The 27788-nt window shown below is 41.2% G+C and overlaps 2 protein-coding genes across 5 annotated transcripts in view; one reads left to right on the top strand and one right to left on the bottom strand.

The window, feature by feature from the left end:
• USH2A (usherin) overlaps window positions 1–23722 on the top strand; it is a 596134-nt gene extending 572412 nt beyond the window's left edge. Inside the window, 8 exon segments of the mRNA XM_030557510.1 lie at window positions 1199–1408; window positions 4837–5075; window positions 6709–6926; window positions 10072–10248; window positions 11902–11985; window positions 16534–16778; window positions 20943–21167; window positions 21945–23722. Coding sequence (XP_030413370.1) covers window positions 1199–1408; window positions 4837–5075; window positions 6709–6926; window positions 10072–10248; window positions 11902–11985; window positions 16534–16778; window positions 20943–21167; window positions 21945–22034 — 1488 coding nt within the window. The 3' untranslated portion in view covers window positions 22035–23722.
• Window positions 22259–27788, bottom strand: part of KCTD3 (potassium channel tetramerization domain containing 3) — a 57213-nt gene continuing 51683 nt past the window's right edge. For all 4 annotated transcript variants that reach the window (XM_030557507.1, XM_030557509.1, XM_030557506.1 and 1 more), the window contains exon 18: window positions 22259–27706. In XM_030557507.1, coding sequence (XP_030413367.1) covers window positions 27142–27706 — 565 coding nt within the window. In that variant the 3' untranslated portion in view covers window positions 22259–27141. The remainder of the gene's footprint in view (window positions 27707–27788) is intronic.

Below are 27788 nucleotides of genomic sequence, written 5' to 3' on the forward strand. Positions count from 1 at the left end.
CATGCAAATGATGACCTAAGGCAACCTTTTATGATATTCGTGTTTAATTATACAAATGGTTTTTGATAAATAAGATTATACATCCTTCCATATGTTTATGCACTCCTTGATGAAAGCGAAATTTAATTTTCATGCAGATTTGTTGGAGACCGTGTTTAATAAGTGCTGAGTTTTATGTAGTCTGCAGATCAGTCTGGCTTTGGGAAGCTGACAAAATCAGTAGGCATAGTTCATAGAGACGTGTAGTTTTTAATCAGACCTAATTCAAGCTGCTGTATTTTGAAATCTTGGAACTGAAACCACTCTCTTTGTGCTAGTATAATAAAGCAAATGTTATTGCAGAAATAAATGAATATATTTAGAGGCACTGACTTACCCATGCTTTTCAATGTGTTTTCTTTATATTATATTTTGGATTACTGACAATTGTGCCAAATGATTAATTATATTAATATATTTAATAGAGTGGGGTCCCTTAAAAACTTGCCAATTGTCTTAAATCACTAGGTCTTGCTCCTATAGTTGGATCAGTGCCAGGGGAACTTAAATCCCATGCAGAGCCACATTGACTTAATTGGACCTATTCACAGGCAAAAAGGCATAACCCGCAGGGATACAATAGCAGGATTGGGGCTAGGTCAGTGTTTGCAGTTTGCCCTTGGAATTTGCAATAGTGAAGAGAATGCTGCCCTTTCTTACCTTATCTTAGGTAAGATAGGTAAGTTTTCTAGGGCTTCCTCTGTGTACAATGGCAAACAAAAGTGTCTATTCTTAAATCAGCCTTGCAGGAACCTCATGAAAATGTACTTGTCCCCCTTAATCATAATGGTGAAGACCTGGGAATGGGTGACAGGGGATGGATGATTTGGTGATTACTTGTTCTGTTCCTTCCCTCTGAAGCACCTGGCACTGGCCACTGTCGGAAGACAGGATATTAGGCTAGATGGACCTTTCGTCTGACCCAGTTTGGCCATTCTTCTGTTCTTAAAAATATTTTATTCCCCTCTTTTAAAAGAATTGATTTGAACCAGATGGAGGGACTAGAGGAATGTCACAAAATTGTCTTAAGTTATAGTGCAGTTTTATCTTGCCACCAGTAAAGCTGTGTTAGCGCCAGCAATTCAGCTCCTCCCATGAGTGCTCAGCATCTGGCAGGCTCAAACCCTTCACAAATTGCTCTTTGTTTTGTGTTTTCAAGGTCTGGTCAGTAAACTCTGCGGGCCGGACTCCTAGCAGCTGGGCACGCTGTAGAACAGGCCCGGCCCCTCCTGAAGGCCTCCATGCACCCATGTTCCACACTGTGGCTTCCACATTAGCTGTGGTAAACATCAGCCCCCCTCTTAAGCCAAACGGGATAGTTAGTCTCTACAGGCTGTTCTCGAATAGCACCAGAGGGACCGATGTGGTGGTGAGTGTTTATCGAGCTACTCTATTTGTACTTCCAGTTGAACTCTGGACATTTTTTTAGGATTTTAAGTCTGTTAGCTTCTTTTCTTTTCTTTTTTTTCCCTACTTAGCAGTGCTCTCTTCTGGCTGAAGAAGGACTGATGGCTCCACTTAGCTAAATGTTGTTCTTCTAAAGAATTAACCTTGACGCCAGAGCCTTTCTCATTATGTTATATAGTGAGAAAATGCAGGGGAGATCCAATGCAATGTTCCTGGGAGGTTATTGATTACATTGAAATACAAACTTTCCAAAAATCTATTTGCCCAAAAAGATCAGATAGAAATTACAGCCGGTGACCAAAAAGCTGCTCCCTTTGGACATTACTGTGTTTTGACTTAACGGATTTTCAGGCCAGGGTGGTTGCCCTGAAAAGCTTTCCAGTTGGCACAGGGATAATATTGTGTAGTAGCATACAAAGTACTGGAAACACCTAGGAATATTGCAAACAGTGTGGTAATGTTATCTGGTTATCCAATGCAAAACTAAAAAGTTTATAATAACGACCACGATAAATGCATCTGAAAGCACTGATGAACTCTACATTGTTATTTTATAGCATTTAAGAATGTTTCAGTCCCCCAGTAGCTCAGTAAGTCCTACAACAGAATGTTACAAGAACTTGTAGAAAGACAGCAAGAGGCTTTCAGTGTGTCTCACAATTAACATGTAACCAAGGTGTGCATATGTCATGTCTCTAGCATGCAATAGGAGCCCCTTCCGTGACCATCCTCGTCACAACTCCAGGGGCATCTGGGAAAGGTACAGCATATAAGGTGTCTAAGGATTCTCTTCTTCATCTGCTCCTTTCAGCCATAAAGTAACTTCCCCTCTGCATAGTGCCCCCCCTCCAAGATTAAGTGCTGTGTAGTGTCTTTTGTGGCCTGTTAGATTCCACACAGAAAGTAGAAATATCATTGCGGGGGGAAATCATGCACCCAGTAGTTAATTGTCATCGTTCTTGTTTAAGCAGTTCTTGGAGTGTAATGCTGTTGTTTAAAGTAGTAGCTTTTAGGTTTTAAAAATTTCATGTTCCTTTGCTTAAAATGTATAAAAAGCACTAGAAGGCCTAGGGCCTTGACGATCTGAAAACACCCAATGACCATGTGACATGAGTCATTTCTTTCTTTTGGTCTGAGTTAGTAACACTATCCATAGTGTCTCAGTTCTTTGCTGCACCCAGGTTGGGTCTGAAGTTTAATCTCAGTAAGTGAACTGTTTAGGCAACAGCTAGAGAGTTTAGAGTCCACGTATGTGGGACCAGAAAGGAAATCTACTAAACAGAGGGGCTTGGCTCTAAAGGAAAGGTAAGGAGCCAAGTGTGGCATGGAAATAATTGAAAAGGACAATGTAAATGGCAGATCCAGTGCCACCCTCTGGCTATGGAAGGCTCAAACATGGTGGGCTCTGTGTGGTTCTGCTGCTCAAGGTGGGTGATGGACAGGACCAGGGGAGCCCAAGGAGGATTCCGGACCTCTTCCCTCTCCTGTGTGCTTCAGAGCTGTGCTCCATGGGGTCATCTTGTTCCTTGACATGCAAAGGCCCTTGGACTAAGGGAAGAGTAGATTTGCACTTTGCAACCTAATGCCCATTCCCCCATATACAAAGAGAGACTCATCAGATGAAGGGATCACTGCAGGCTTCAGTGAGTTTGTGGAGCATCTCTGTTTCTTCTCTGAGGCCTATTACAAAGCAGCATCCAGCCAATAGCCAGAAAACCAGATAACTTTGCTAAGTCAAGAAATCTGCATTGTTTAGCTGGGCTTGAAAACAAAAAAGAGGCGTGACCACAGACCTTGGGCCAGGGTAGGAGGTTGTGAAGAGTATCCGGAGCCATACTGCACAAACCAAGGAAAAATGCCACCACAAGACTGAGTAAAGTAAGGCTGATATTATCAGTTTTCAAGTGCTGTGCAATTCAGTGGCAAATGGGAACCTCCATGCTTCACACACTCCATTTCTTGTGCTCAACTTCCTCCATGCCTTTGTGTCTATGTCACCATCTGTCAAGGCTTAACTCTGTTCACCTTTTATAGTAGTATGTGCCCATTCTCCCGCTACCCCAGTCTAATCTGGCATGGAAGTGGCTGGGAAAACTGTCTTCCTTGCTCATCATTCCTGTCTGTGAGCGTGAGTCATCTGCTGTTTGCTGATTGCCCGGCCTGTCCTTATCCCATTTACGATGATCAGCTTGGTCCTTATCTACTTCGGCCTGCATGTTCTTGTCACTACCCTTTCATCTCTCCGTTGTCTTTCTCTTCTCATGCCCTCAGACCTGCCATGCGGCTGCTGTGCCTGCAGAGGTGCCTTGCTTCTCCATCACTGAGTGGCAGGCGTTATCAAACTCTGACTTTGTGTGCTTTCTGTCTTGCCTTGATGCTCTGTTTCCTTGCTGTCCACCTTGGGACTCTGTGGCCTGTGCCATTTGCCTTGCTTAATCACCACAGCAGGTGGTTACTGTGATTGAAATTGCCTTTTTCTACATGCTGTTTGATTTCTTTGGATCTTGAAACCATACTCACAAATGATTGCAGTGAATTAGAGAAACAGCAGCTCCAGGAAGCAGCATGGTTTGCTTTTTTCTTAGTTATTTTCTGCCATAACTTTCCACACAGTTCCTATCCACACACATTTCTTTGTGCTATTTAATTCAGTTTCTCTTTAAAGGTTGATGGATTCAGTTTTGCTGAGAGGGTTTCCTGTGGGCTGAAACAGAGGACATATCCCTTCTGTGCCACTTGTGCAGGATATTAGGGCCACTGGCTTTGTGTATGCAAAGATCTCCTGGACATTCATAGAATCACAAAAGATTATAATTGGAAGAGACCTCAGGATGTCATCTAGTCCAGCCCCCTGCTCAAAGTTGGACCAACACCAACTAAATCATCCCAACCAGGTCTTTGTCAAGTCAGGCCTTAAAAACCTCTAAGGATAGAGATTCCACCACTTCCCTAGGTGACTCATTCCAGTGCTTCATCACTCTCCTAGTGAAATAGTGTTTCCTAATATCCAACCTAGACCTCCCCCACTGCAACTTGAGACCATTGCTCCTCATTCTGTCATCTGCCTGTCATCCTTTGACAATGCCCACCAACTTTTCAGGGACAGCAGTGTGATCCTTATAGCGCTGCACGTAGGGATGTAGAGGTGTTTGAGCATAGCTGCTTCACAAGTGCAGTCCATCACAGGACTTAAACAATGGGGAAGGCCTTGTACAGGCCCACTGCACTGGATGAATTTCACCCTGTATGACTAGATAATGAAAGATAAGGTCAAATCTAGATTCCCTGTTAACACCAAGTCAAAGATCCTACCACTTAGAACATTTAACGAATCTTACTTGGCATTTACAGTCCCCTGTGCTGTGTGAAGTTCTTTCTTGCATTTTACAGTTGTCTGAAGGGACTGCCACCCAGCAAACAATACACGGACTTAAACCTTTCACCACCTACTCTGTTGGTGTAGAGGCCTGCACATGTTTCAACTGTTGCACCAAAGGGCCAGTCGCCCAACTAACCACTCAACCAGCACCACCTTCTCAACAGCCCCGTCCACATATACATACCATAACCTCCAGAACAGCTTTTTCCCAATGGAATGCACCTCGGTCACCCAATGGCGTTGTGGAAAGGTAAGATTCTCAATCTGATTTAGACTTTCAAAGCCAGCTAAGAGATTTAGACACACAATTTCCATTTAGATCATTGGGAATTGTGTGGCTAAGTCCCCTAGTCATTTTAGATAATCTCATGCCCTGTTTTCAGTATTCTTTTATATATTTGTAAATTATGATGATGGTCTCCAAATTGTTGTACATTCCATGCAGAAGAAATCCTTCCAACTTGTCGTCCTTGGGTATCTTCTCTCAAGCAAAACATTGTGTAGGTAGAGGAACCTTGCAGTGTGTCCTAAATGTTAATAAACTTGGATTTTGCTGGAGCAATAAGGGAAGTGAATTCCAGAGTCAGGGTCCTTGATGGAAAACTTCCTATCTCTGCCACTCACATAGAGAGACTGTTAGCAAAAGCCATAGAAATCAACTGTTGTGAGGCGGGAAAAAGCAGTGCTCTCTGGACTAGACAGGACCAAAGCACAGAGGGTTTTATAAATCAAAGTCAACATCTTCATTTGCACCTTGAAGCCAATCAGTTGCCAGTGCAGTCTATGGAGAGCGAGTGTAAATTTTTCCGTGCAGGAAGCCCACTCAATAAGGGTCCATTCCTATCCCATTTGAGTCATTAGGAGTTTTTCCACTGAGTTCACTGAGTAGAGGATCAAGCCCTAAGCAGGCAGCAGCACTTGATGCTTCTGAGTGATTTTTGTTGGCAGCCTCAGACAAAGTGCTCTATACTAGTCTAAATTAGTCTGTATTTTACCGCATCATGAGTGTACTTACACCAAAACTGGATGATTCCATTGTGTATTTTGGATAGAAATGGCAGGTTCACATACAATAATCTGTATTGCCACACTCCCCAAATGCCCTGCAGCAAGCTTAGCTAGGCACAGGTAGGGTGACCAGATGTCCCGATTTTATAGAGACAGTCTCGATTTTTGGGTCTTTTTTTAATATAGGCTCCTATTACCCCCACTCCGTCCTGATTTTTCACACTTGCTGCACTTGCTCTGATTTTTCACACTTGCTGCACTTGCTTGCACTTTTTCACACTTACTGTCGGGGGATTGGAGGAAGTGAGTGCTGGTGCAAGAGCCACATGAACAGCTTTACATTTAATTTTGGTTTAAGCAGGTTTTCCGCTGACAGAATGGCAGCCATTTTTTGCTGCTCATTAATTCATGTTTCATTGATGGTTAAAGGTGATTTTTTCACTAGTTCTTAATGAGACAAGTGCAATTGTGCACCAACAAATAGTTGCACTTGCTGTTTTGCAACACTAATAAGTTGAGAGAGTAACTGGCATCACAGATATAGATATCTTTTAAATACCAAAGGTAGGTAGCCAGATCTAACTACGATATTTAATTTGCAGGCACAAGCAGTTAGATGTGAATACATCCATAGTTTCGTTGTAGGCACAAAATTGCAGGTGTTTGTGGGTATGGGATTAGAGGTCATCACCCTAAAATCAGGACTAAAGCATTAGAGATTGAAAGGGATTTAGAGTGCCCAAAAGCAATGAAGCTGAGGTCCATCCTATTAACTAGTAACCAGATATCTAGCAGCCAGAGTGAAACAGTGCTCATTGATCGTTTGTTTGTTCCTCTGATAAGACTTTCATCAAAATGTCAATCTTTTTCTCCAGCTATGAACTCCACATGTACACTGCTTGCCCTCCACATTTACAAACAGAGGCAAAGACCTGTAACCCTGGACCAATTGAAGTGAAGTATACAGGTAAAGAGCAGAATTCCAATGTGAGTGATCTTCAGCCTTACACAATCTACAACGTGAGAGTGGTGTCTTACAATTCTGTAGGCAGCAGTGCTTCAGAATGGACCAGCTTTACTACCAAGAAGGAGTGTGAGTATACAGTGACCAGAAAGAGCAATTTGTGAGTCTGTGAGGCCATGGCTACACTGGCGCTTTACAGCGCTGCAACTTTCGCACTCAGGGGTGTGAAAAAAAACACCCCCCTGAGCGCTGCAAGATACAGCGCTGTAAAGCTTCAGTGTAAACAGTGCCGCAGCGCTGGGAGCACGGCTCCCAGCACTGCAAGCTACACCCGCAGAGGATGTGGAGTACGTGCAGTGCTGGGAGAGCTCTCTCCCAGCACTGGCGCTGTGACCACACTTGAAACTTCAAAGTGCTGTGTAGCCATACCCTCAAATACCCATCTTTCTAGGCTGTGAAACTCTATAGCTCCAGAAAAAACATGTGGATTGTTTAGTCTGTTCCCCTCCATTTCACAGAACTAACTACATCATTCCCACTAGCATCCCTCCAAAACTGTTCTTAACATCTCCAGTAATTATGTCTCAGCCACCCACTCCTGGGAAGTCTAAGCCACTGTTTGATTGCTCTTCCTGTTCAGAACTGCTTTCCTGACATCTAGCCTAACCTTTTCCTTAAGCTCCTTGTCCTGGCAGAGTAAATTTTCTTGGCATACTCTGGCCCAAAAACTTATAAAATCACATCTCTAAAAAAAATCCTGTTTACATCAATAGTAACTCAATATGTAAATTATTAAAACCTAATCCAATAAACCATAAAACTTCTATACAGTTCCACCAATGTGTTGCAATGAAGTTCAAGGAACTTCACACTGATCCTTATGGTGCACACTGCAGCCATTCCGAACTCCACAGTGACATCGGAGATTGAATTTACATTCCCTTCCTCCAGAAGCATAGGTTTCTGCCTCTTGAGCTAAAAGAGAATCTCCCTTAACTCTCAGCAGTACAGAGCCTATGATACTCAACTGAACAGTACTGATTTGATCTTGTAGAGAGCAGTGCTATGCATTAGTAAGTTAATTGCAATATTGATGTATTCCACATCAACCCTCCAAGCCACTAAAATCTTTGCATTCACTGTGGTTCATTGTGTCTCCTTCACTAGGAGGACCTAAAACGTTTCCTTAAAAAAGGAGGCAATGGTTTATGGGCATTCTTTGTTGTAAGTACAGTGCCAAAAGCATAACAAATGAACGTCTGCCTCATGTACGTGAAGTTGCTTTCATCGAAGACAATATTTGGGAACCGGGACTTGATGATATACTAATGTACTGCACTACTGATTGATTAGTCAGGGCAGTGAATTATTGTACTTGAATTGCTGTTTGTAAGGCTTTTTAACTATCTCTGAAAATAAACTAATGGTTCAAGAAAAAGCTTTAAAAATGAATGGATGCCAAAAGGACATAATTCACTCTCAAAGCAGTTTGGGTTGGAGAACAAATATATTAACTTCAGCTAGTGCTTTGGGCTTAGTTGCAATAAATATTGATTTGATATGAGAAATAGCCTCCAATTATAGTTAATAGTAATAAAGATACTTTACCTGTTAAATCAGAGGAAAAATGCAACAAAACAAGAGACAATTATATTACCATCCAGGAGACACTAACCAGTGATGTCTCCATGGATAGGAACCTTGTATGCCAGTCAGTGCTTAAAGTACACCTGGCTGAAAGGGGTCCTAGATCCAACAAAAAAAATTCCAATAGCTCCAGCCAGGTCACTGAGGGGTGCTCATTTCAGTCCTGCCTGTGATGAAAACCCCTTAGGATTGGCTACTTGCCTGCATGGGCAGTGAGTTATATGGGCCCTGGTGCGTGGGCTCCAGCCATATTCAGTGCCAGGCCTCTCCCCCAGCCCCACCTGCCACCCCTGTGTGTCCCCCTGGAGCATCCCTGCCTGCACCCTAGGCAGCGGGTGGTTGCCCTGCCACTCTGCGCTGTGCTCCCTTGCCAGCCAGGAGGAGGGGCATACGTGATGGCAGCCCCACTCAGAACCCACCTCAGGGAAAGCGAGGGGGCTTCCTGGACCTGAGAGGGGCCCTAGGAGCACATGCAGTGACAGTGATGTAGGGAAAGTGTGTTTCCGGGGGGTAGGGGAAGGGGAGCGCCTATCACAGAGCTCGCTGCTGCTAGCAAGAAGAGGGCTGGGGGGGGACTGTAGAGTCCTCCTGTCTGGCCCCAGCCCCGGGGGCAGCCTGCCTACACCCCAAACTCCTCATTCCCAGAGCCGACACCTCCCAGCCAGAGCCCTCTGTCCCAGCTCTGAGCCCCCTCTTGCACTGTGAACCCCACATCGGCAGCCTTCACCCCCCACACCCCAACCCTCCGCCCTAGCCCTGAGCCCCCTCCCACATCCCCAACCCCCTTATGGCGGGGGGGCTTGGACACATTCCAGCCACCACCAAAAATTATACAAACCTGCCACCCCTTGCTTGCCTGCCTCCCTAGGGTGTAAGCAGCCAATCAGAGCAGTTGCAGACCCACGCAGAGCTCTCTCACCTCTGTGGAGGAAAGAGGTGGGAGGAGAAAGAGTCCAGGAGCAGCTCCTCCCGTTTTGTGAGAACTGGGGTGGTGCCTCTGTTCCTCCCCATGCTGTCTGGGAGGAGGGAGGACGTGCCTCTGGAGGAACAGAGGTGAAACACTGGGAGCAAAAATTATATTGGGGGGGAGCTAGGGCGCAGCCAGTGTTTTCACTTCTGTAGAAGATGCCAGTCTTGTTATTTACCAGAACATGGCCTTGGCCTGTTACACAGTGTAATCCTATTAACTCCAGTAGAGTTTTACCAGTGCAGCTGATAGAATATAACGCATTCCTTGTGTTGAATTTTTCGTGTCTTGATCCTTAATTCTTGGAAGCCATTTTATTATTATTATTTATTATTATTATATATTACAATGGTGTCTGTACCCCCCAATCTAGCCCATTATACGAGGCATTGAACAGACACATAATAAAAGACACTCCCTGCTCCAAGGAGCTTACGCTTGAATTTTACTAATTTTCCTTGTGGGTTTCACTTGGGATGCAGATACAATATATTTCAGTGTGATAAAGCAAGGGCAATCGCCTTGATTTTTTTTTTACATACGGGGGTATGTATGGGAGTGAGCCTGTTACACTTCTTGTTTGATGCATTTATTTTGTGCAACCCAGTGAGATGCCTACGATTTATAAATGAGCTGTTTCCTTTTTTTTTTTTCCCCCAGTACCTCAGTACAAAGCTCCATTTTCTGTTGTCAGCAATTTATCCATGATCTACCTAGACTGGAGTCACACTTTTCTATTGAACGGACAGCTGAAGGAGTATGTGTTAACTGAGGGCGCCCAGCGTGTCTATAGCGGCTTTGACACCATGCTGTATTTACCAAGGACATCTGACAAAAGTCAGTTTCAGTCTCCCATTTCTGTAGCTTAAGGACTGTGTTTATCTAGTTTCATTACATGTTAAATTTTACGAAGTCAGCCAGCCAATGCACAGCAGTGGAATGCCTCTTTAGACTTGTAGTTTCCTTGAAAAGCTGATGGTGTATGCATAGTAAGGTACTCTTTATCCTGATGATTGAATGCAGTTTTTCATTAAAACCATTTTAGTACGTACTGTGATTTATAGGAACAGTGGTTATTTGAGGTACAAGGGTGGGTGAGGGGAATTGATGGTGTTTCTGGATGAATTCTACCCATTCCATGGGATGGGTGTAGATGGCCAGGAAACACTGTGAGGCTGACCTTCTGGAGTTTACTACAGATCTTCCTCTCAAAAGGAGGAGTGGACAAAGATATGATGTCCTTTCTACCTCCCACCATGTCCCTTTCAGGCCTCAATTCTGTAAGGTGAGGAGCACGTTAGCCCAATCCGGCACATGCTTAACCTTAAGCACATCAGTAGTCTTGCTGAAGTCAATGGGACTTTTCACATGCTTAGAGTTGACCACATGCTTATGTATTTTGCTGGATTGGGCTAGAGTGCTCAGCACCTTGCAGGACTGAGTCCTGGATGAATTGCAGAAGCGGGTAGAAGGCATATCCTCCCAGCCCTGTGGATTTATGGGATCCACAGGAAGAGAGCCCTTCTACCATGGAAGGTCATCACATCCACATTGCTTCTGTACCTGCTCCTTTCGTTGGCGGCACGGATTCTACTGGAACTATGCTGCTTTTGATAAAGTGCTAGAGGCCTGAGAAAATCTTCCTGATTAAGATACTTTATATTGCAATGATGTTCAAAGTGCTTTCCAAGGAAGTACAGTCACCGCCAACCTAAATTGATGCTTAAGCTACGGAAATCATTCCAAGTAACACAGGTTGGTGGGCCAAGGGACTACTGTGCTGGGCAATGTGTGCAGAAAGTATGGCAGAAAGCTGTCTCTTGTTTTAGTATGACCTTCTCTAATGGATTTGATTGCTAGCTGTGCATGAGGCACAGTGCATCTCACCTTGTGACTTGATTGATACAGACCGCTGCCATTTTCAAATGCTCCTAATGTAATCAAACAATTCCTCAAACCAAGCAAAATCACTAGCCCTCGAAGAAATCATGGCTCAGCTAGATTTCAGCTTTCAAACTCCAACTTTTTTGCTATAACCCCTATTCAAAACATTTATTTATTTAACAATGGGAAGGGGTTTTTTTGGGGGGGGGTTGTATCTTTCCATTGTAATAAACAGGGCTGAGGGTTTTTCTCGAAATTTCTTTAAAAATTGACTGTCAGACACAGAACCAAGCATGCATGATTTCATTTGATTTGGAAAGTTATGAGCATGTGAAAATAGAGGGGTATAGGGGAACAATAACTACTAACAATACCACTGTAGTATACAGTTTAATAGCTCAATATCAGTGGATAATCAGGCTTCAGTGCTATATTAGGATCCACTAGTGTTGACTGCTGTGCCTGTGGGGTGGGGGGGTGTCCCATTGTGATTGTGCCTGAATGCAGCAGTGCACATTAGCAGATCTTGTTGGAGGATCAGGGCTGAAGCATTTTGATAGTCCCATTTGAGATTTGTAACTCTGTATTTTGCCTTTTTTTATTCAGCCTTTTTCTTTCAAGTAACCTGTACCACCGATGAAGGGAGCGCCATCACACCAGTGATCAAATACAGCACTGCTACTGGATTTGGTAAACACATAGACACGTTACCTACTGATTAAGTGTGAATTTGTGTTGAGCAATTAGGTGTAACACATACTGGATCAGATCAGATTTGGAAATACAAGTTATTGATCTGTCCCAAGTTGTTTCTTGAAGCATTAAGGTATGTGGCTAATGTGTCTTTATCGCCAGCTGAATTCATTCAGGAAGTTTCTCTTTATTGAAGCAGGTCTTGGAGTTTTTAAACCAATAAGAATTTCACACACAGTTCTTTCCCTCCCACCAAAAAATCAAACAAATGCAAAACCTGCTAACAATGTACATCAGCACAACTATAGGGATGGTAGCTTACTGCCTGTGTTAAAGCTGAAATATAAAGCAAATCAAAAACCTTTTGGGCCCTTTATATTCCTTCAGAATTTAGTGGAACAGATTCATGGTTTTTTGTAAATGCTACATGCTTTGGCAGTGAGTTTCTTTTTGTTAAACTTTAGCAAGATCAAGTCTTGAACCCTCTCTTCGTTGCAGGTCTCTTTGGAGGCCTGGAAGGGGTGATGACATCACAATAGTTCTATAATTAGAAAGATCAAAAAAGAATTTGAAGAACAGCTAGCCAAAGACTCCAAAAGTTATAGCAAACAACGATTTTTAAATACGTCAGAAGCAGAAAGCCTGCAAAACAACCAGTGGGGCCACTGGATGATCAAGATGTTAAAGGAGCACTCAAAGACGATAAGGCCATTGAGGAGAAACTAAATGAATTCTTTGCATCAGTCTTCACTGTTGAGGATGTGAGGGAGATTCCCAAACCTCAGCCATTTTTGGGGGTGATAGATCTGAGGAATTGTCCCAAAGTGAGCTGTCATTAGAGGTGGTTTTGGAACAAATTGATAAACTAAACAGTAATAAGTCTCCAGGACTTGATGGTATTCACCCAAGAGTTCTGAAGGAACTCAGATGTGAAATTGTAGGACTACTAACTGTGGTCAGTAACATATCATTTAAATCAGCTTCTGTACCAAATGACTGGAGGATAGCTAATGTGACGCCAATTTTTAAAAAGGGCTCCAGAGGTGACCCTGGCAACTACAGGCCAGTAAGTCTCACTTCAGTACCAAGCAAATTGGTTGAAACTATCATCAAGAACAAAATTGTCAAACACATAGATGAACATAATTTATTGGGAAATAGTCAACATGGCTTTTGTAAAGGAAAATCATGCCTCACCAATCTACTAGAATTCTTTGAGGGGGTCAACAAGCATGCGGACAAAGGAGATCCAGTGGATATAGTGTATTTAGGTTTTCAGAAAGCCTTTGACAAGATCCTGCACCAAAGGCTCTTATGCAAAATAAGTAGTCGTGGGATAAGAGCGAAGATTCTCTTATGGATTGATAACTGATTAAAAGATAGGAAATAAAGGGTAGGCATAAATGGTCAGTTTTCAGAACTGAGAGAGGTAAATAGTGGTGTCCCCCCGGGAACTGTACTGGGCCCAGTCCTATTTAACATATTCATAAACTATCTGGAAAAAGAGATAAACAGAGAGGTGGCAAAATTTGCAGAGGATACAAAACTACTCAAGCTAGTTAAGTCCCAGGCAGATTGTGAAGAGCTACAAAAGGATCTCACAAAACAGGGTGACTGGGCAACAAAATGGCAGATGAAATTTAATGTTGATTAAATGCAAAGTAATGCACATTGGAAACCATAATCCTAACTATGCATATACAATGATGGGTTTAAATTAGCTGTTACTACTCAAGAAAGAGATCTTGGAGTCATTGTGGATAGTTCTCTGAAATCATCCACTCAACGTGCAGCAGCAGACAAAAAAGCGAAAGGAATGTTGGGAACCATCAAGAAAGGGATAGATGATAAGATCGAAAATATCATATTGCCTCTATATAAATCCATGGTTTCCCCACACCTTGAATACTGTGTGCAGATGTGATCGCCCCATCTCAAAAAAGCTATATTGGAATTGGAAAAGGTTCAGGAAAGGGCAACAAAAATGATTAGGGGTATAGAACAGTTTCTGTATGAAGCGAGATTAATAAGACTGGGACTTTTTTACTGGAAAAGCAGCGATTAAGGGGGGATACGATAGAGGTCTACAAAATCATGAGTGGTATAGAGAAAGTACATAAGGAAGTGTTATTTACTCCTTCTCATAATACAAGAACAAGGGGGCCACCAAATGAAATTAATAGGTAGCAGGTTTAAGACAAACACAGGAAAGTATTTTTTTCACGCAATGCACTATCAACCTCTAGAACTCCTTCCAGAGAGTGTTGTGAAGGCCAATACTATAATGGGGATCAAAAGGGCACTAGAGTGATTCATAGAAGATGGGTCCATCAATGACTATTAGCCAGGATGGGCAGGAATGGTGGTGTCTCTAGCCTGTGTTTGCCAGAAGCTGGGATTGGGTGACAGGGCATGGATCACTTGATAACCTGTCTGTTCATGCCCATTGGGGCATCAGCCATTGGCCACTGTCAGAGGACAGGATACAGGGCTTGATGGACCTTTATATTGCCCCAGTATGGCCTTCTTATGTTCTTATGTAATAAATAGGATGAAACTTGAGCTTTCCAGTCTTCAGCTGAGGAAGAGGGATGTTGACACAGGGCCTGCTCTTGTTGAAATCAATGGAAGTTTTGTCTTTCACTCTGGGGAGAGCAGGGTCAGGTCCCTGGCCTGCCCAAAGAACATCCAAATACAAAGGTTTTGCTGCTGTTAGGTACATAGGAACATAGACCTGAGGATCATCTAATTTAGTCCTGTCTCCAATGACAGAGGAAGATGTAAGAACCCAACAGTAGGCAGATGTGGCAGAATCTGCCCCCCATCTTAGGTCTTACCCTGATCTCTGACAGAGATTGGCTTAAACCCTGAAATACAAAGTTTTAATCCCCCCCCCCTCTTTTTAATGTTCTTAGCCTCAACACCATCCTGTGGCAGTGGGTTCAACCTAATTGTGCATCTTGTGAAAAGTATTTCCTTTTTTCAGTTTGGAATTTCACACTGTTGAATTTCATTGGATGGCCCCTTTGTTGTGTGGCAGGGAGAAAAGTAGCTCCCCATTTTCCTTCTCTAGGCCATTTATTATTTTATATCCTTGTATCATGTCCCCTCGTATTCATCTCCTTTCTAAGGTAAACAATCCCTATCTTTTCAGCCTTTCTTTGTGAGAATTTTTCCATTGTACCTAATCACTCGTCACCCTTCTCTGCCCCCCCACCACCCCCAATGGTGCAATATCCTAGTACTCCACACAGCACTCCAGATAAGGCTGTAGTATGGATTTGTATAAAGGCATTATACTTCTCCTATTTTCTTCATCCCTTTCCTTATACAGCCAACCATCTTTTCTTTTTTGACCACTAGTTATATCTCAGACATATCATCCATGGCAAATCACCACACCAGGTTTCTAAGACGAGACAATGGAAATTCCTGGAAGCAGAGCCCTGGCAGATGTAAACATGGGTACTTGCCATGGGTACTTGTTGTTGGCCCGTATTTAAGATCCCTTTCCACAAGTGCTGATATTAGTTTTCTCTGTGAGCCACATCCACATTAGTATTAAGCAATCAGTGTGGGCCAGTCTCAATATGCAGGTATGGAGGAGCAGTGGATTAATTTGTAATCTACTAGAAGTGTGGAGGACATTGTCAGTGTCCTGCATTAAAACCTTCTTTCCTGAACCAGAAATGGGGTATAGGATAATCACACTTTGAAAACCCCTTAGATGTCTTTGAACCAAAGCTGAAATAGGACTTCAGAGTCAAAAAGATTTTGTTTTGTTAGACACCGAATTTCATTTCCTTGGCCATATCTCCTTCATGTTGAGGTGTGGCAACTAAACGATGCATTTATTTTTTATAACCAAGACATGGCTTTGTGGCAAAGACATCACCTCTCTTTTGTTTTTGTTGTTAGGACTCTAGCACATTCAGCCATCTTTGGATGCATTGCTGCATATCCTCCAAAGCTACTATTGCTACAATGCATTCTCTCCCTGCCCACTGATTGATTTTTCTAAGCTGTGCAGTAATGTGCACTTTGTGTATCTTTTTCATGTCCCTGTCCTAAGCTTTTTATTTTATTTGGCCTCTCTTCGTTCATCCTCTTTTTGTGGCTTTATTGTTTTATAATCTGTGCTGCAGTGTCTACAATAGCAACTGCTTCGTGTGCTGATCTATCATGCTGCAGAAAACATCCTGTCTGCACCTCTCTGAAATTACCCGTGTTTCAACTGTTCAAGGTTACTTTGATCAACCTTTTTTGAATTCCCCCCTCCTCTTTCCTAGGAGATGCCAGTGCAATGGTGATTTCCAACCCAGGCAGCAATGCCAGAACTTTAAGCACAGTCTCTCGAGTGCAATAAGCTTTTTATTATAGCCCACTAGCATATTGAACCATTACACCACCTTGAACATAAGTGCAAATAAGCACAATGTGACAAAGTGCTTCAGACTTTTTTCTAATATATTATAAAATAAGAGGATGATCTATCACTAAACCGCTTTCTAAAATGTTTCCCTTTTATCTCCCTGGATTATACAGGTCCTATATTAACAACTCCTGGAGAAAAGGATGAAGCAGAGACTAAATATGCAAAATTTTACACTGAACTGTGGTTTGTGATATTAATGGCAGTTCTAGGTTTGATCCTCTTGGCTATTTTTCTGTCCTTGATTCTACGAAGGAAAATAAAAACACAACCCTGTGCAAGAGAAAGGCCTCCCTTAGTTCCACTCCAAATGCGGACATCACCAATGACGGTATATTCACCAGGAGACACCCACATGGTATGTCATGCAAAAAGCACAGTAATGTGTATTTTTATTGTACAGAGAGTTTCTGCAATGGAACATGTTACAAAGATAATGGTGCAGTCTAAGGGCATTAATTTACAATTTAAATATAATAAGAGGGAAAAGGTGTATATTGCTTCATGTGAAAGAGTATCTGTAAGCAAAACCCAGGAAAAGACCCAAGCTGTAAATTGGGAGTAAGTGGTGACTACTGTTCAAATAAGCAACAGAACTTGGCTGGGTTTTTTTCTTGGTCAGATACCTCAGTGATGAATGTGGTAGAAAGACTGAGATGTGTTTAATTCCGTAAATGACACAGGGGTAGGACATCTTTAGCTTGACTGTATTATTGGGGAGGTCGCTCTTCAGGTATTGATACACTGATTAGGCCAAATCCTTAGCTGCTGTAAATCAATATAGCCCCACAGATTGAGTCAAGCTATGTTTGTTGTCACAGGGCAGCTAAACCTGTATTTCCCCATAGTGGACCAGTAAAAGCAACAACTCTTGGTTTCTAGCTCCACAGCCATTGCTTTTGTGGGTGGAGACCAGTCTCTCTCCCCCTTCTGACCAGGTAGTCCCAGGCTGTGCTGTTCCCTTTGTATTGCCCAGCACAGACAGGTTGCCCAAGCACACTTGCTTGCTCTCTCTTCAGAGACTGATTGTCAACGGTTCTAACTTACTGCATAGCACTTCCTTTGCAAGCCTACTTTATTCCTAAGGTGAAAACATATTAAAAATAATAAAAACCTACACCTATGCTAACAAGCTTACCAGAGTCCACCTCAATCCTAACATGGATTCTGACAGCCTTCCGCCCTTACCCTAAAGATTGGGGCCTTCTGTGGAGCTGGGGCCCTGTCCATTTGCTGGATCAGGAAGGCGGCTCTGGGTCACAGTAAATAAACTTAATTTATTTATCCCAAACACCTTTCTTTGTCTCTTGGACCCTGGAGAACCGAATTTGAACTAGGGGGAGAATTTGCTGAAGCTCTTGCCCAGTACTTCACACAGATCATTCCAAAAAGACCTTTGGACTTCCTCCTACCTTCCAGAGATTGCATCGATCTTCCTACTAAATAAATTCCGTACAATCTCACCATACATATTTGCATTTTAATACAATGAAAACTAATTCAATAAGGTTTAACTTAATTCAGTGAAGTTCATTCAGGAAATCGTTAGTCTGTCACTCTTATTTATGCTAGCTGAGGAGTTGCCCCATTATGTAAATTAGTTCTCAGGCAAAAGGAATAAATATTAGAATAGTGCTCACTAGTTTCCCATTATTTCAAGTGACTGAGTACGAACTACGGGCTTGAGCCAGCACTCATTGATGTCAATGGGAGTTTTGCCACTGACTTCAGTGAATGCAAAACCACAGCATTTAAAACCCTGCTGACACATATAGACTCCTCAGATACCATGGTGATAGAGGACAGTATAAAATCCTAGATAATTATGGCAACCAAAAGCATCTTTGTGCCTTTTCCTTCCTATTCCTATCCCCTGTTCCCTCTTGCTTCACATCTTTCTTTGGGGGCTGCTTGGGCCTGCTGCAATTGTATTTTCCTGTTTAAAAGTTGAATTGGGGGCTTTAATGTGGTCTTCTCCATTTAGCATGTACGAGTATAAGCAAAAATTGTGAAGAACCCTGCCTTCCAAGAGCATGGTTGTCAGATTGGAAAGAGGAAGGGTGGTATTTCTATGGATTCATCCAGACATCTTGTGCTTCTGTATTGTGCCTTTCATCAGGGAACAGTAGCCCTCACCTGCCACAGCTGCTCAGTTTGTCTCGCACAACACCACTGATTAGTAAGCATGCTGCTCTCATGTCTTTATTTAAAAAAATTATGTTAACAACCCCTTAAGCTGCCAGTTTAGATCTTTATGTAGCCCCTTAAGGGCCAGTGAGAGTTCTGGCTCCTCATGGAGTAGTGTTGAGCTAGGTGGCCAACTGGGTGCCTTAAAGGAAAATGTGTCTGTTTTCAGAAGGACTCCCTTCAGTCGGAGGCTGCTTACCTTCGAAACACTATTAGCAACTCTTAATGTCAATTACAAAAGGCTAAATGAGGAACTGTTAAAAAAAAATAGTAATTTAGCTTTTGAAATACAAAGTGAGCCCTGAAAACAGCTTAGCTTGCCATGGAGTCACGTTACAATAGTCGCTTGGAGCTGAGGAAAGGAGTCCAATAATACTTGTGAACAGTAGTGAGGAATTATATAAAACACCCTACTGAGTAAGGTTATTTAGTAGTAGTAGTAGCAGCAGTATGCCCATTTTAGGATGGAAACTGAGGAAGAAAGTAACGTACCCACAGAAAGTCCTGTGATAACGAAGCTAAGTACTGAGGAGCCAGGACTTCCTGGGTTCTAAAGACCATTAAATCACTCCTCTCTTTACAAACCTCTTCCCCACTATTTTTTCTCAGCTTTTTTAAAATATTTTTTTTCTTAAATGTACAGGCAGACATGTCAACAGCTTGAAATAAGTCATTCAGATCTGTATCAATTCCACAAGCTGCTATAGCGCACATTGTGCCATCCGTTTCAACAATAGAATTGTGGCGCCTCTTTGGCTAAACAAATGGGAGAAATTTAAATTGGAAAAAAAAATGTGCCTTATATCCAATTTCTCCTTGGGAAAATTAAGGAGTTAAACAAAAGGGACAGTATCCTTGTCTTCTACACACTCGTATATTTACCCTCTTTATATTCTCCACCTACAATGCTTTAAAAATGCAGACAACCTCTTTAATCCCTGCCATCAGCATCCTATTGCAACTCCTTTACAAGTTCCTGTCATCTCATCTTCACAAGTATCACAGAGCAGAGATAAGGTAAGGCTTTGCAGTGCTTATGTCTGCACACACATTTTAGTCTGAACTGCTAGGAAAGGGCTATAGTTGCTGTAGAGGGAGGGATTCATTTTTGTTTTATCATCACTTTCAAGGTGACACCACATACAGTGCAGGTTTTACACAAAACTCAATTACTGACTTGAATTTGGAACTTTCATCCTCTGCTGTCCTGTACAAATACTACAAGTGAAACCTGCCTTAGAGACCAACAAATTAGTTTTCAGCTGCCATGAGTTTTTATTGTAAAAATCATTCCATTGTCCTGTAGTTGAGTACAATGGTCCAGATTCTCAACTGGTGTAAATCAGCATAGCTCTGACCATTATTTTTAGCTACATTTACAGTGTAATCTAACCATATACTAAAAACACTTGACACAGCACCTGGGCTAATGTAGCAATGCTGTTAACAACTCTCCTCCCTTTTTAATCTCAGTTTGAGTCTATTGCCGAGATGTCAGAGTCCGCAAGTAGTGTTACTCTAAAAAGTTACGCAATGCATTTTGAGGTATAGTTAGCGAGTATGCAACCTGTGTGCTGTGGCAACCAAACCTGTAATTAACTGAAGTGTTTTGCATGAGAATTTCTTGCATGGTGCATGTTTCATTACTGCATAACTGTTCGCAGTTAAAAATTCTGAGATAGATGATCCAAAATGGTGTATAGCTGCCACTTTAAAGTGTATAATAAAGCAAGTGCACAGTTGTGTGTTCCAGTAACACACAGAATACAGTATGTTAGAAAAACCATTTGGGGCTCTACTTGTCCATTTAACATATAATTTGTTTTACACAACTTTTTGGAAAGCGAGAAAGGTCAAATGGTGGATAGAGACAGCATAGTTACACAAGTTCACAAAACATTTTGCGAAAAGCTAGTTGCTAAAACTGCCAAGTAGTGTCCCCTGACAGATAAGCCAGGTGCTTCCTAACCTTGCAAGTGTTGCAGTGGTTGTCTATTTCCTGGTTCAAAAATGGAATGACAGTTACTGTGGTGATGTGTTTCAACTGCATGCTTAACAAGAGATCTTCAGGAGATCACCTTGTTAAACCGCATTGCGGCAAGCCATTGTTTCCACAGGGAACAATAGCTGGAGCTAGTGATAATGATGTTCTGTTATCAGCCTAAAAACCTCTACCATTAACATGTTACATTACTACTATGGCTTCTACTACAAAATTAGTTATTTTCAAGGGCTTTATTTTGCAACAGAAATGTATTTGAGCTGAAATGTTAATCTATTAAATTTTCCATGTAAACCTTTCATATGCACATCCCTTTTATTCCAATATTCCTAGGGACTAGCCGATACAAAAATTCCAGGACCCAGCTCTCCTTTGAGTAATCGTAGCAACCGAAGTACTTCCGTTCTACAGCTACCAAGTCAAAGCCAGATGAGCCGTACCTACTCCCAAGGTTCTTTACATCACAGTGTCAGTCAACTTATTGATGTCTATGACAAGAAGTCCCTAATAGAAGATTCTGTGTGGGATACCATTATACATGGGCATGATAGTGGTTCTGTAAGTTCTTATTCTAGTTCTATAATTCCATGAGTTAGCCATGAATGCATGCACATTTGGCATTAGCTTAGTAACTGAATGTTTACCAAGATGCGGGGCAAAAGTTCCAAAAGCATCTAGGCCCAGATCTTCAAAGATAATGAGCATTATTTGCCTAAATACCTTTGAGGCTCCGGGTCCTAGTGACTAGCCTAAATCCTATTTTCAGAAGCAACTAAGTCACTGTGATTCATGAGCCAAGGTCTCACTTCCAGAAAAGGTGCTTTTGGAAATGGTACCCACTAACTCTTTGGCACAGTTAAGCTACTGTATACACCTGACATTTTATTCCTTTTTGCACATAACTCAGCGAAAACCTGACATTCCTTGAGTTGTTTCAGTAGTCTATTGGTTATGTGGCTCTCATGCAGTTTCTAAACTTGTATCATTAGAGCAGTACAATCCCCTGAAGTGGAGGCAATTCTACCAATGTAAAGGTGCTTATAGCAGTACAGGTTATTCACCTACATTTATGGGAATTAAGTATACTGTCATCAAATCACATCCCTCACCAAAATAGTTAAATCAGTATAAAAGCTGTGTCTAGATAAGTCTTAGTATGAATCAGTTTGATAATGCACTCAAGTATTGTGACTGTGTGTGTAGCAAGTCTGTTTTATTTTGAACAACAAATCAAGTTATTTCTGGTTTCGTTGTTCTTTGACTAGGACAGTAGTTATAGTTCTCTAAATTATTAGCCAAATCACTTGCTGGGCTTTTTTTTTTTTCTCCTCCCAGTATGTGGATGATGAAGACCTTGTGAATGCCATCAAAGGCTTCAGTACAGTAACTAAAGAACATACAACCTTCACTGACACCCAGTTGTGATACCTCTCTGGAGTAAGTACCACAGCCTACCGCAAGCAGCTGAAGGAGCACAAAATCTTTGTTTTGTTCAACTTAACATGTAGAAATTCATTTCTAATGTAACAATGTTGTAAAACGTGTGCCTACTGGAACTTTAGCAATATGAATACATTTTCTAGGAGTACTGTTACAACAAACAGCCAAGAATATAGTTATCTATATGTAGCGAGCACATTTACAATATATCAGTGTTAAAACATTTATTGCAAATATTGTACAGTAATATTTCAAAAGGGGAAGGTGAGAAGAATGTCCTAGTGTATGTACAACGTTGTGTCACAGTACTGGCAAGACCTTAAATAGCCATATAGTATACAGAGAAGTTTCACAAACACTTATTTTTAACAGCTGCACATACCTAATCCTGAAATTTTAATCATGGTTCATTATATTAGTCTGTGGTGGGAAATGTATTATCAGTGGGGAAAAAAGGTTTTTGACCACCAAGAAGAATATAAAATTGTAGAATACACTTAGATCTGTTCTAAAGAGCAGTACTACCCAGTTTGTTCACTTTAATTAAGACGACAAAGGAGGAAGAGTCAATTGTCTATGAAATATTGCTACAGATGCAAAAGCACAGAAAACTTGTGCCCTTGCCCATCCAGTCAGGAACCCTAAAATGTTCCTGTCCATTTCAATCTACTTTAAATCATGTATGACAGGGAGATGGATTTAAAATCACTGAAGAGGTGAGAGTACTCAAGATGTCACAGGATCAATTTCCCAGAATAAGATTTGAGGGTGCTTAGAACCTTGTCACACCAAACTGCAAGAGTAAATTTCAAATATCAAAATGTAACTTAGTGAAAGCTGTTCTGGATTTTACTCACATGTACTGTAGTTTCTAGTTCCTGCCCTCTGGTGTTGGTCTTAGAGAAATAAGTCAGAATGATCATAGCTCCAAAAACAAATGATTTAAATATGTTAAAGATATGCCTTATTCCTACTAAATCTGTGGTGGATCAGCTGCTTCAATGTTTAGCATTGTGATGAAGCCTCTCCCCCGAACTATCTTGGTTGTCATGCATTTGGCATGATCCTTACATTCTGCAATTGGAAATTGCTTTGAAAAACAGTGAAATGCAAACACCATCAAATTAGGAAAGGGATGTAACAAAAACAAAAGTGGTAAAAAAAAAAAAAAACCACCCATAAAGGTAAGCTTCACAGGAAAGAACAAAAGAGCTACTGCAGCTTCATTTCAAACAGACATCTCATTGTTTCTGTCTAAACTGCTGGGAGTAAGACAGAATACCTATGAGCTGAGCTGGAACATTAGGGCCTCTAGAGGAAATCTGTTTACTGTAATGTGAACAATTATTGCCAGTGTTTGTTTTAACATACATTTAGGGCTAGATAGGATTCTGTTCTTCCCTCCCCGCATACCTTACTCTACAAATAGTCTCATTTAAATTAAACAGTAAGGAAATACTCAAAAGGAGTAGAGAGGCAGAATTCAAGTATTGGCTCTTATGGTGTAATATAATCAGTCATACACTACTATCAATTTCTTATACAGTACAGATTAGAGTAGCTTAATTATTTCTGTGGTAGGGAAAAAAGCATAGCATAGTTCAAACTGTAGTAATTTGTTTAATTTAGAGGCACAATAGAATCCTAGTCTTGAAAATAATCTGAAAATAAAAGGTTACAACTAAATTTGATACAAGTATTTTTGTTACCTCATAATATAAAGAACCAAAAAAGGGTGTGTTTAAAAGTTAGGCTGAATGTACAAGCTTGAGATTAGTGTTACAATAAAAAAGTAGTGACACCGTGCACCTTTTCTCCAGTTCACCTTTTAAACAATCCACAGAATTAAAACTGGGTTATTTAGCAACAGAAAGTTCAAAACAGACGGTGGTACAGGACTGTCTGCCTTGTAACTTAAAGCTGGCCAAGGGAGATGATCAATGCTGGCATTCATAATGTTATATTCCTACCCTGCAGCTCAATTCAAAATTTCTTAAAATCAGCTACTTTATAGGGATTGATTCACAAAAAAAAAGCAGGCATGAATTTGACCAGTCATCTTATTTCACATGAAAGCACCATTAAAGCGTGGCTTGTTTTTAGTATTATGTAAAAGTCATGGCAATGGTTTTATCCGAAGACTTTGTCCCCATTGTAAAAGTCTGGTTATTCATTATGTGGAACTGTCCCCAGTGTACAGCTAGCATATACAAAAAACAAATGGAGACTTGGAGTAACAGCACTTTCCACTGCCTCTGGTTAAAGAAACCCTTATGCAGCTGCACCGCTTGTTTATTCTTGCTGATGTTTCCTTTCCTAAGACCCTGTCTGAAGAGCAGCATCTTTAGTTTGCACTTTAAGACCTGAACAAAATCATTGAGCATGACAGTCACAGACTTGTACCATGAACTCTAATAGAAACAGAAGTCATGTACACAGACCAACAGTACTAGGAGGAGCAGTCCTAAGGTGGGGCTAAAGTTAGCTTCCATAAGTGAAAGGGACTGAAAGGATTGTATAAGTAAAGGAATATCATAGCATTCAATATTTAAGTAGAACTCTACAAATACTATAGTGCATTCATGCCATGGAATGAAGTAGATTTAATTTCCCCCTATTAATATGCAAGAATATCATGTTTACTACAGTAAAGCCTAAGAACCACCCAAGAATCAGGCCCCACTGTGCAAAAAGAGTAGATAATCCCTTCCCTGAAGAGTTTACAATCTAAATAAACACCGGAAGGGGGAAACAATACAACTGAGTGAACTATGTAATGGCTGCAAAGAGCCTTGATTTATTTTATTTTTTTGGAGAGGGGTAAGCTAACTGGAAAGAAGGGGACAGAGCAGGTGTAACTCTGAGGTGAAAGGCATTGATAGGGAGAGGGAAGAAGAGGGTTGGAGTGAAGAGCCAATAAGCATGGGGGGAAGAGGAAGTTTGACAGTCCCTGCTTTAGCTGCTCTTATGACAGTGGGTCTGGGTATGGCTCCTTCCTCCAGTTTTTCCCCAAGGCTACATACCTGGGAGCACTGGCCCCAGCTGGCATCCATTTTACCCCCAGCAGCAGTTTTTGCTTTGGCTGCACCTAGCACCTGGAGTCTCAAAGTAGGGCTGTAATCTGAAAAGTATCTAAAACTACCAGACTTGAGTTTCCTCCTTCACTGTGAGAATTTAAAATATAGCTGGTTCTTGCATCACCACACCAAATACTGCATACCTATTTCTACAACCCCACTGCATACCTATTTCTACAACCCCACTGAAAGTCTGAGCCAGAAAAAAAATAAAAACAGCTTGAAACTTTCAGCTCACTGGGTGAACTTGCGAGGCTGACTTTAAAAAATAATTGTAAAGTGAGCCCATTTGATATGATGTCATTAACTGATACACGATGTTTTCCATTTTGAATTTTTCAGCACAGAATTACACTGACCTCAGTCTGAGGATCCAATTTTTCCCCTATATTTTATGGAAAATGACATCAAGAGTAATAACCAAAACCACATGCTATAACACTACTATGAAGAGCGCTGCGTAGCTTGAAAGTTTCTCTTTCAACAACAGAAGTTGGTCTAATAAAAGATATCACCTAATCTATCTTGTGTCTCTAATATCCTGGGACCAACATGGCTACAACCCTGCATTCCTTAAAGAGGCTAAAAATGATTCTTTAATAAAGAACTAAAATTTGAGGAAGGAGGAAAGGACATTCTAGCTCATTTGTTTTTCCATTTCTGTAAATCTTGATGCATTTAAAAATTGCCAAAACTTTGTAAGTCATTGCTCCTAAATGCCTGGCAGACTGTCCTAGTGCATAACCAACCAAAATAGCAAGCACCTTTCACAAGTCTTACCTGGTTCAAAGCTCCCATCCAAATTTGTGGAAACTGTCTGCAAAGGAACTGATGTACATATTAAGGACTGCAACTAGAACAAAAATCACCCTCACACTAGCAAAACTCAGTTACTTAGGATGTCCAGCTAATGTCTGCACATTATAGCAACGTATCTTCATAAAAATACATTAAAGTTGCATGGGAGGTATCCACTTAACTCTGCATGCCCTACTTTTATTAAAGTTTAGTACTACTGATGCTGTAAGGAAGATGTGGGGGGACTTGAATCCAGCATTTCTGGTTGAGGAGCATACCACCACTATGGCATTATTATACAGCAGCAAGCTTAGAAGAGGAATGTATGAATAGCCTAGTAAGTTTTCTAACAAGAGATAGTGAATCTATTTCTTAGACATTAGTGTTATATACAGTAATGAGCAGCAAAATGTGTGCTTTTTTCCCCCTCCACAAGAGGTTACAGTTTATAATCTCAGATATTTGAAAGCTCTGCAAAGAGAAATGAGGAAAAAAGTACAGGTAATAACATTCCTTTGCATTTTAATATTAGGATCAAGATATGTAAAATAATGTTTTAGAGCATCTGTAAGCATAAAGACTTTCTGAATGTATTTCATAAACAAAAGAATGGTAGCACATAAATGTCAAATTTATCAATACTGAAAAACAACATCGTTGCTCTACAAACAAGGCAGACTTCAGCAAGAGCTTTTCTAAGTGATGAGACAGCTTTTAGCACCCAGCTAATTTTCTATTAACTTGAAGGAGGTGAAAGGGCCCGATGGGTGACCCCAAGGAACTGCAAATAATATTCATGGTGACTTTAACGGCCAGTAAGCAGGTGACAGACATTTAATATTTTGGTGAGTGCAAAGGGAAGGTCCAGTAATGGGACTTAGAAAGTTACCTATAAAACTCTTCCTAAGACAAATACTGTAGTGCATGCTGGACTGCATAAAACAGGATTTTACATCAATGTTTTGTACCAAGTATTGTTTGGCTTTATACAATATGAAAATGAAATACATCAATTTAGAGTATATTTGCTGGTTGTGCTGTAAACCCAAGTTGCTGAGATGCACTATGAAAACTTATTACAGTTTTAACTCTTTCAGTTAGAGACACTCAAATGAAGCCTTTTTAAAGATAAATCTGTAGTGTAAAAGTTACATCCATTTAAGTGTTAAACTTTCATCTGAACCCTTGAAAACAAATGTACATCACTTTTAGCATTTTCACAAGCTATAATCTTGGCAGACAGAGTCACTCTTCTTGTGGCGTGGAGAAGTAGTCTTTGTGGGTGATGGGGACGCTGTACCAGGTGATTCAGGCCCTCCTTCCACAATAATTGGTGAAGACACCAGAGGAGGTACCTTCTTTCTTCCCAGGAACACGCCTCCATCAAATCCACTTTTCTTTTTATTCTCTACTTTGTTCTCACTTTCATCATCTGGCCCTCTTTTCTTCACTTCTGAAGAGATTTCAGGCACTTTCGGAACCTCTGCCCCAGCATCTGATGATATTCTAGTAGCTCTTACTTCAAGTACTGTTGCCTTTTTGTCTGTTGGGTTGCTCTCACCCGCTGCCTTCTTCATTTCAGCTTGTACTGGACTCAGATTGCCAGCCTCAGGGACAGCCTTGTCCACCATATTACTGTTCATATTAAAAGTCTGAAAGTCCTTGTAACTGTGAAAGCTCTCAGTCCGTCTTGCCCTGGCTAATAAAGGACTCTCTCTATATGGTCTTACTGAGCCATACGTAGCAGCTTCATGGATGGTTTCATGGTGCTGTAACTGGAGGCTGAAAACACATTCAACAGTAAAACATTTCTCCCTCCTTTCTCATGTCACGGGTTACAACAAATACTGATGTGAATGAACAT

This window comes from Gopherus evgoodei, chromosome 3, assembly GCF_007399415.2.
Source record: "Gopherus evgoodei ecotype Sinaloan lineage chromosome 3, rGopEvg1_v1.p, whole genome shotgun sequence".
NCBI lineage: Eukaryota > Metazoa > Chordata > Testudines > Testudinidae > Gopherus > Gopherus evgoodei.